This window comes from Trachurus japonicus, chromosome 22, assembly GCF_045865225.1.
Source record: "Trachurus japonicus isolate A0001 chromosome 22, Traja_1.0".
Classification (NCBI taxonomy): Eukaryota; Metazoa; Chordata; class Actinopteri; order Carangiformes; family Carangidae; genus Trachurus; species Trachurus japonicus.
The window spans coordinates 14,181,795-14,192,460 of NC_140928.1; the positions used below are offsets into that span (position 1 = coordinate 14,181,795).

Consider the following 10,666-nt stretch of genomic DNA (forward strand, 5'->3'; position numbering starts at 1 on the left):
CACATTTTCGTCCACGCTGCAAGATTGGACGCGTTTGGCAACTGGATGCACTTCCTTATTTTCTGCTTCACTCTGAGCAACAGCTACAAATTGGCTTAGCGCCACCACCGCTGGCATTTTTACAGTTCATCTGGTTGGACTTTAATCACGATCTCAAGGGAGGCAATTTAATTTAGCCAAACTGTGCCCGTCATAAAAGCTGTATGAGTCGTAATGTGAGGTGGCAAGGGAAAAATGGAAGCAATTAAGCCTCCAAGTGAAGTTCGAAGTCAGGCACAGATGACAATTTAACGAAAAAACCAAGAAGAAGTGAGAGCACGTGCCGCCGCTGCCATGATGAACCCTGCAGACAAATTTAATCACAGCGCTCTCACTTCCCAACTTTCTCATTCTTCCCGTTATCTTCCTTCGGTGAGGTGTGTGTGATTGGTTTCTCCTAACGCAGTGAGGTGAGGCCCGGCAGTGGGAATCCTGAGTGAGTGAGTCCAACTGTCTCAAGTTTGTGTGTGGAACGTGTGTGTGGTCAGCAATGCAATGCCTGCCTCTTCGTTGCTTCTCAACACATTTCAACCTCATTAGCTCTGCATGGCTGATCCAAGTGGCCCAGTTAATAGTGTTTTCACTCCCCTGGGCTTCCAAAGGCACACACACACACACACACACACAAACACATACATACATACACACACACACACACACACACCAGCAGCTATGAGGATATACTCAAAGGTGAATACATTAATCCACAAAAAGTGAGAGTGTAAACACAGCAAGTGAATAAATCAATTATTTAGTGCAAATGATGCACACTAAAGTTTGCAGGAAGAGGTTTACAGGCCAAAAGCAAACTGTAAACACACACATCTATTAAGCATGTCAGAGTCAGGAGAACTTTTAATTTCTCACAGCACTCCCATATGATTAAACAAGTAAACAATCTCAGAGCGCAATGGGTGTGTGCGTTTGATAGATAAATCTGCGTTTGTGTGATTAGAGCGGCCCTGTATCTAGGCAACGAAGAACCACAATAATAACCACACTTTGTCGGTGTGTGTAATCCTATCTAAGTGAATTTCTTGTAATCTAACCTGCCACAGAGTATTGACAGCAGGTCGCATTACTAATGTCCTCTTTTGGTCACTGCCAGAAAATGGGATTTGCTATTTCTATTTGTCTTTGTTTTGTTTTTTTGCTCTGTGTTAAAATGTTTCTCCACAACACCATTATGCAACAGTGGAGAAAATAAATGGGGTATTTCAGCACCAAAACCGCTCAACTGCTCACAAGTCTGACTGTGGATGGACAGGACACAGATGATTCAAATTTAGCTTTTTTTTTCCAACATTCAAATTCAGCTTTTCCAGGGCATCTATAAACTTAAGTAAAGGGTTGTGTTATCACATGCCCACACAGCCCTCCTCCACACCCACGGCCCTGCTCAGGTGTTCCTTGGGTTACACCCAGATTAGCTGCAGCTATGCCTGCATGCACACACACACACACACACACACACACACATATATAAAGAAAGCATGAATGTGAGCTACGCATGTCCACTTACACAAGTACTTAAGTACACACTGCTAACCACGCCTGGCTAACAAACATGCACATTCCACTCATTAACCCTACTTTCTCCTCTGCACGTTCCCTTACATCATAGAGAGACAGACTCCACTCCTTCGACATCTAGACTTGTACAGTCCTGCTCTATAAATCCTGACTCTCACTTTCCACTTCACGCTGCCTTTTGAAATATAAAATAGGATAAGCAGCAGTATGGGATTCTTTGAGGGCTTAAATCCTCAGTAGTTGTGTTGCACAATTTAATGAAATGTCATCAAAATCACAATACAGTCAAGTGTAATATCCAAATTGCTTGAGCTGCAGCAAAAAAATGCAGGGACTGTACTTTTTTTTTTTATAAAGGTAAAAGGTGTAACAACACTGTGCACCATAAGACTACTACAGCTGCTACAGACCGCTACAGACTGCTACAGACATTCCCTGTTCCAACACATCATGTTCTCCAGATGGAAAGGAACATGTTTGGTACAAAAAACAATTAGAAAATCAATCATTAAATAAAGAAAATGAAATACAAAAACAACCATTACATCTGATCAGATCCAGACTAATATATATAAATCCACACTGGGAACTAAATTTTCACCAACTTTTGTTATCAAACCATTTTACTTGTCATCTTACAGACACCGTAACGAGACGTAAAAATAAGAAAGAGTAAGATGATATAGGTACAAACTAGCTGATGCAAATAAATGAAAATGAAAGCTTAGCAGTGAACAGGGTGAAAGAGGCCATCAAACATGTCCTTTGTAAATACAACTATCCCCTCAGAGGCAGGAACCACCAAACTTAACTTTAAGTGTCTTATCAAGTGAAAAATAAACAGCAAACTACCTGTTAAACACTTCACTGCATCTCCACCAGGTCTTTAAGGACTCGGTTATGCAAGTTTGGAGTTTTTGCAAACATAGTGCTTGTGTTTTTAAGAGCCTGAAATATCAGTCAATAAATCTTCCCTGTGGTACTGTGGAAATCTAGCAAGTTTCACAATCATCGGTGTGAATCAATGAGAGGAATCAAAGTATCAAAGTCACACCTGATTCTAGGTTTTACTTAGCTTGAAGGCATGTGGATCTACTTGGTCTGTGCTAACTACAGTAAATGCTGACAGTAGCATGATTCAGATCTTTTGGAGGGCTTGCCTTACCCTGACACTAGCAGTGACCAACGCAGGTGGTCGTGACTCAACTGGGACAGGATGGGGGACGATTGGCTGGAGTTTCTTCTGCAGATGATTCATAGAGATTCAGTTAATTCATGACAGACAGACAGACAGACATGGTTGGGTGACGAATAAAAGGGGGGACTTATCAAGTAAATATTTTGAATAGCTCTCTTTGCACATTCATAACTTGCTTGCTCTGCTTCAGACACAAAAGGCGGTGAGTCTGATTCCCATTCATGAAACTGTCTCTGCTTCCAAATACACTCACTCGTACAATGACTGATGGGAAAGGAGCCATCACATCAGCATCACTCTGTGCTGTGTTGTATTTGTTTAAACTTGTGTTGACACTGTTGGATGGTGTTTTGATGATACAAGGGTTGGTTTTCTTTTTGTTTCTCCTTCCATCCGCCATTTTTCCCCCAGATTAGCCAAAATGAAGTGTGTGCGTCCCATCTGTCCATATGACTAGATAGACTCCTAGTGCTTGTGTGCTTCCCTTTTGACTCTTCCAACATGTTCACTGGCATGGCCCCCTCTCTCTCTTGCTCTTTATGCTCAATCAGTCTGAGCCTTGAGCCAGCTCTCCCTCTCCTTCTCCTTCTCCTTCTCCTTCTCCTTCTCCTTCTCCCTCTCTCTATCTCTCTGGTAAGAATCAAAGTGTGCAGCTGGCTGGTAGGTTGGTGAGAGAGATAAATGGCACCGCTCCCACTTTGACTGGCAGTGACTGGTGTGATCAAATTGTCTGCGCTGATACACGGGGACAAAAGTCATTCTTAATATCACAAATAGGCTGATATTTACTCGCAGGTTCCGTATTTTTTTAGCAAGAATGAATTTATCAAAGACTTGGGAGCATTACACACAGCAAAGGATGGTTTGTTTTTTCTGTGTTAAACTTAACACTCTTCACAGCCTTGGCACCACCATCTGTTCTGCTGTAATATGCTACTAAGCCAACTCGAATGCTGCAGAATACGGCTAACAAGAGTCTGCTGAACCAACTATGTCACGATGACACCGTGTCTAAATTACCTGAAGTGCCGCTATCTGCCTCACATGCAGGTTTTTCATTCATTATGTGCAGCAACAATTATATTTCTGATTACTCCTACCTCCTCCATAGTTGCAGCACCCTCTCTTCTGATTAATCGCATGGCCTAATGAGTCACGACTCATTAACTTAACTTGCCATTTTTCAATTTTAAATATTTTTGCAAACTAATTCCAGAGCGCTTTTTTCTTCTTGGCGCCTACATTTATTCCAGTCCAATCAGATCAGGATGGCTATCACGGGCCGAGAAATGATCCCCATTCATAATCAAACTAATCTCTAATGGAGCTGATTGAGGACACCTTGTAATATTGTGCACGCAGCTATTCATCAGCGAGAGCGGGCACACAAAACATGGGTATCACATGCTCGCATCACCTGCTTAATTGGCACACTAATTCAAAAGAGCCAATTTGATGCAGCTCTTATCTTACACGTGCCACAGGTTGCTTCTGTGCAGCCTATGTCTGCTCATAAGAACTGTAGTGTGTGATGGACGCATATTCACTAAGCAACCAGTCTGTTCGAGAGCCAATTGAAGGGATCATGAATAATGATGCAGCATCAGAATAATAAAGGCCTAGACTAGATTAAAGCCACTATTCTCTCTTTGTTGGCCATAATTTAACATGTTTTGAGATTTTATGAACAGATAATTGAAAAAAATGCTTAATCTTTGTAACACACACTTCTGGCACTTCTTTAAGTGAAGCTCTGCAGAGGAAACACACTCCTGCTCAGCACAGTTAGGATGAAACAGGTGACACAAGTGCAGTTAAACTGAAAAGCATTAGCGAGAATATCAATAAACAGATGTTTAAAGACAGTGAAATTTGAAATATGCTGCTCTGATAGCTTAGTTTTTTTTCCACATTAGCCAGACACACACACACACCCTGCTTTGTGGTACCATGCATGAAAAGCCCTTTAGACAGTGGCTGCTCACTGGAAACCACTTGACAGGTGAGAGCAGTGACAGACAGCGATGATGAGCCTGGTTGCGTTTTCATGGGCTGTGCGGTTTCACTGTGGTTCTGAGCTTTGAAATGGACCTGCCTGAGAGCTTCGGTGGAAAAGAAGAGGGAAAGGAGGAGGTGGGGGTGAGGAAGTGGAGTCTTATTAATTTGTGCTCTTTGAAAACCAATGATGGGAAATGATGAAACATCTCTCTCTGTAGGATTAGACGGCCAGTCACAGCTTGTAACAGGCCTGCACATGACTGTCAGTGAGGCAGTGAGTGGCAAACTAACATATCCTCTGGAAAATGAACAGCCTATTCATCTCATTGTGTGTTTTTCCCCTGATTAAAAATGCAAACTTCATGTTCTTGTTAAAACACATGACATACATTGTGCATTATTAATGGAGTCCATACTCCCCCAGCTATGTGTACTGTTAAAAGTCTCAAGTAAACCAATTGAGTTTTTTTTTTCACATTTTAGTCACTTTGACACTCTTCTCCAAAGTGGAGATTGAACACCTTAGGTTGGCTCATACACATTTTAAATCCACCTGAACGTGTGAATCAGGCTGAACTGAACAAACACTCAGACAATGCATCAACATCAACAGCGTCGCCACATTTAACCTCTCATTACCTCTGTCTCAAGCTGCACTAGTTCCATTTGGGGCCATGGCTCCGCGATCTGTGCAAGAGGCATTTTCGCAGGATTTTCTCACAGCCTCCCTCCTTTCAGTGGTCTGCCAAGATTTCCCTTCTGCTTCTTCTTGTTCTTGTTCTTCTTCCCGTCAGGTGCAGCTCACTCACAAAAGCTTCTCAATCACTCCGAGTCCCAAGTCCAGGTACAGCAGATTTTATCGGCACTTTGCTCTGTGCTCAGACACGATGACGCGCACGCATGCAGCAGCTGCGAGCACAACCAAGAGCTCTACAAGCGATTGTAATCCCTTGATATGTACTCGTTTACCGTCGCTTGTGTTTGTTTGCTACAAGTGTTAATCCAACAAAATGAACACCCACCACACAAACACTAAACAGACCCTCTCGTCCTACCGGCTATGCGCACTGGCTACACGGGGATTCGGGGCTTGACAAGCGGGTTGAAGGAGAAGAGAGCAGAGCCCAAGTGTGTGTATGTTTGATCCAGGCTGTACCGGAGACTAATGCCACCTAAGGGAATTAGCCAGAGTCCGTGCTGTCTTTGCAATCGACGCCGTGCCAGATCTTGATCGCCTTCCTCCCTGTGTGCTTGTGGTTTCTCCCGGGCAGAAAAAGAAGAAGACTTCGCTCCGTCCGCCTGGTTCCCAGCAGCAGCAGCAGTGGCAATGTGTGTGATGCGCGCAGAGACCTCAGTGTGGCTCTGTAGTACGAGCAGGCTCCAACTCGAGCTGTAATTGGCAGACTCCGATAGGATTTTTTTTTTTTCTCTTATCCAGCCCCCTTTTTTTTCCATGTGTGCCGCCCAGGTCTGATCGTGCCATCATCCGGTGGGAGAGATGAACTGCAAATACGTAATGCAAACTGAAGCCTGTAGTGTTTCCAGCTATGCTGGTGGTGCAGCAGGTGCATCAGAGGAAGACACAGCAGAATCACAGCGGGGAGACTGTCAATCATATATCAGATGAGAGCAGCGTGGTTACATAACTCCTGTATACTCTTTGATCACAAAAGATGTGACTGCAGAGGGAAAAACTGACTCTTCATGCACTCAGTGAACCTCATTTTATTCAAATAAAATCTATTCCTATTGAATGAATGACTCTCAGATCCACATCACAACTTCCTCTGAGCTTTATGAATTACATAATAGATTACACAATAGATATAAAGAGCAGAAGGGACTAGAATTGAGGGTCGTGACCAGTGCTGTTTGATTCAGTATGGACATTACATTGATGCATCAGTCTTTTCATTGACAAATGCTCTTGTGATGGTCCTTGTAATCCTCAGTGATATTAAAAACACCCCTCCACCCTCAACACTTCCCTGCTTCATTCACTGCCGAGTGGATTTTGCTCTTGGCCAGCTTTGGTTACTATTGGCAACTGGAGAGCATCAAACCGTCTTGCTGTGGATACATCAGATACATTTTATTTTTTTATTCAAATTGAGATGAAGCAAGCATGGCATTTCATAGACACACATTTGAAATTTAGTGAAATACAATAGAGCCTGAGATTTGGTGGATGTTGCTGTATATTATGCAAAATGCTGCTGTTTCATTGTTTAAAGCCTGATTGATTTATCAACCTGCAGCTGCTTGAGTTTGAGCTTTGTGGCAGGTTAAACACTGATTTTATCTGCAGGAGAAAAACACTTCCTATCTGGTGTAGCTGCATATCAGTGTTCCTGACACATCTGTGGCTTTTGGACTTTGTATCCAGGACTGTTACTATGCAACACCTTCTCTGCTCACTCCAGGAAATAAAAAAAACTGTCATATTCATTCATGTCATTTTTACTGCAGTCTCGACATATTCATTTATTAGAGCATTTTCCTGCAGCTCATGCACCAGTATTTCCAACAGACCATCTTTTAGTCATGCTGCATGCACACACAGACTCAACAGATGCATGCTGTTGTCTGTTAGCACCTTGTTCTCTATACATTTCCACACACCACGGAAGGAAAAAGACAGTCAATGGTGAGAGTGAAAGCCTTTTCCTTCTCCCTTCAAAAGCTCTTGGGGTCGATGTACAGTCGATTTATCTTCTGGCAAATCCATATCAGCCCACCTCCCAGGGTGGTCGGAAGGTGAGATTGTACCACCCAGGGGGAGGGCTATCCATCACGCTCACATTGTGTGTAATATTCAAAGTCACTGCCATCCCAATGCTCACATTAACACATCGATTTGTCTCAATGATGGATCAGCAGCTGTTACGGGAGCACTCATTGCACCTCATAATGCTCTATTGGTGTTTGTCATTTAGTGCAGCCACACAGCCAACCAGCAGCCATTTCTCTTCTCTTCTCTTCTCTTCTCTTCTCTTCTCTTCTCTTCTCTTCTCTTCTCTTCTCTTCTCTTCTCTTCTCTTCTCTCATTTTATTTCTCCCTATCTATTTTTCCTTGTGCATTATGGACAGGACAACTGCTCTGTCCTCTCCTCCTCTCCAAGGAGGCCAGTGGATTGATGGCAGACATTATTCACTGTTTATGGTTCCTCCTGTGTGATGTGATGTATTCCAGAGTCTCAGTTTGATCCTGTGGTGAAAGTGAACAGTGTATTACGTAAAGACAATTTATAGGAATGAATAAAAAAGAGGATGATCTAGAAGGGTGAAAAGCCATGTCAAGAGGCCTGGGAATGGGGTAGTGTTGCTTTCTAAAAATCAATGTAAAAAGCGGCTCACTGGTGGCTGGAAGGAAACAGCCTCTTGTGAAAACAAACAACCTTGCATAAGGTACACTGATATTGATTGACACGTTGGTGTCCTCTGAGATGTGCAACACACTGATAATCCTGACGGCAGGGAATCTCTTCTTCTATTCATGATGCTAGCTGCGCTGATATCACAGGTGACAGCGATGACTCAGAGGTGTTTCCCATCCAGCGGCAGAGACTCCAGGGATACCCTACCCCCCACCTCTGGCTAGAAATGAAGCATCATGGGTAATATGACTCAGTCCATCTTGACATGCATGTGCAATGAAGCAAGACTCCACCCTGCCTTGTTGGTGTGTCGACGCAGAAATGAACCTCGTTGGTTAAGGAGCCGTCGAACAGACACTTAAAGCCGAGCTGTGACAAAATAGACGTCAGATTCAGCCCCCAGAAGACGGCCTGTATGTTAGATAAACTGATGCAAACCTGACACTGTTGTTTAACCCCGTGAGCTGAGAGCAGAGAGGTGGAGGAGAGAGGGAGAGTGATGTTAAGTGTGCAAGAGGAAACAGTGAATCACACGGTATCCACAGCACTAAACGGTGCAATTAAAATGCAAATATATGCATACTCCAATTGTGAAGTAGCAGCTGGTACTGAAGCAGCATCTAAACATTCATCTGTTCATTTAGCATTGTTGCTTTCCTTTTAGTTCTTCTATATTTCACCTTGTATTTACCTTTGTCGTACTGACATATGTTTATACAATTGAAAGAAATCTATGTTCATTCATGTAGCTTGTTGTTCATTTGTTTGCCTTTCTGTATTCATTTTATTCATTTATTTGTATGATTTATTTATTATTATTTGCAGCTACTTTTCAAATGTTGTACAAAGAAATGACGGTAGGATTTCTTTACTTACTTTACTGCATTTATCGGTTGAAACTAAATTAATTCAGAATGCATGATCCCAGCATTTCTGTCAACTTTTACTGTGACTGTGGTGCAGAATGCAAAATGCAAATCTTAAGATGTCCCATGGAGCAGTAAAATATGTCTGACTGTGTGTTTTGGAATCACTTTGCAAATGTCTTCTACAGTTGCTACAGCACATTTTTCAAAACTCTTGCTTCTCTCAAAATACAAAAACTAATTTCCAAATTACTTTTACCAACTCCCTGACTCCTCTTGCAAAAATCAAAGACACCCTTTTAAGGACAATTTAATCAGTGTTTAGTCTCATCACAAAAGATATTGATGCTATAAATAGGTTGAAACCCCTGGGTATTTGCTTCAGACAGTGGAATTTACAATTCATAAAACTTTAAATATGTCTTTGTTGTTTTGCTTTTCCTTTCCTTCCCACCATTATGCAGATAAACAGACCTGAAAGGCATCTAAAAGCAGATTAAAGTTTTATGAGTATGTTTATTTATGCCTAGTGAAATGTTCAGTTAATCCACAGGATTAATTTGTTGAGGCAACACAGGCACTAAGAGCTGACTGCACTTAAAGACAAGAGCATCCCGGTCTTTAAAGTAATAACACCACATATAGCTGTAATACAGTACAGCCAGCAAAGGCTAATGGATATAGTATTTCTGTAAACAACTTGTGCTTCATGGAGTAAATTTCACCTTAATACACTCTTATATCACTATTTCACTTCTATATTTAACAGTCTAGGTGGATCAGGTTTCAACAAACGCACACTCAGACCTTTGATGATAATTCCTGCTTAGCCGAGCCGAATGAGCACATGTCTGCGGTGCAGGGATCAACGCCATCAGTGGGGCTGCAGCACAGAACAAATTAATTAGCTGCTCAGTAGTGGTGCAAGGGTAATTACCCAGTCTCTGCTGAGTGACTATGGCAGGGGAAGATGATATTGTAATGATTCAAATTTCACTCTGGGTCTGTGCCATACAGAGATGATGAACAAATAGCGTTATTGTATTTCAAACATCAGTGGAATCATCATTTGTCAAAGAAATGGCTGACGGGACTTTGAGGCTGCAGATGGACTGAGAGGGTCATTTCAATCGATGAAAGAAAAATAGAGAGGGAGGGGGAGAGAGACAAAGACTTACTGTAGATATACAAGGTAGAATATTGTGCACTTTGTTATGTGCTGTCTTGTTCTTCTTTGTCACAAACACTAGCTTTTACAGTTTCTAAAGATGGCTCCATAAACACAACTGTTGCATTGGGTGTGCTGTCACGTGGATAAGAAGAAGAGGAAGAAGCATGTTGAGGCTTGAATTTGTGTCTCTGGTATTCGGGCAGGGCAAAGGAGGCAGGCCAAGCACAAGGTCTTCATAAAAACCACACACCTCTGTGATCAAGTTCAGTGCACAAACAAGCTAGAGTAACACAACATTACGTCATTGATTTTCACTGAGAAATGCATCAAGCCGTTGGTATAGCACTGTAACAACAACTCAATAATAAGATTTAGATTCACACTATTTTTTGGGTGTTTTTTTTTTAGGCTTAAAAGCAAGAACACAAAAAGAGGAGCAGCAAGTTGTGAGTAATGTGTCCCACACAAAGGACCAGAATAAAAC

At 42.2% G+C, this 10,666-nt stretch overlaps 1 protein-coding gene across 2 annotated transcripts in view; it reads right to left on the reverse strand.

Annotated features, from left to right (window-relative positions):
* Positions 1-10,666, reverse strand: part of rps6ka1 (ribosomal protein S6 kinase a, polypeptide 1) — a 50,711-nt gene that overhangs the window by 37,919 nt on the left and 2,126 nt on the right. Inside the window, exon 1 of one of the 2 annotated variants that reach the window (XM_085767470.1) lies at positions 5,408-6,143. The exons of the other annotated variant lie outside the window; for it this stretch is intronic. Coding sequence (XP_085623596.1) covers positions 5,408-5,470 — 63 coding nt within the window. The 5' untranslated portion in view covers positions 5,471-6,143. Of the gene's footprint in view, positions 1-5,407; positions 6,144-10,666 lie in introns of those variants that run through there. 2 annotated transcript variants of the gene reach the window in all.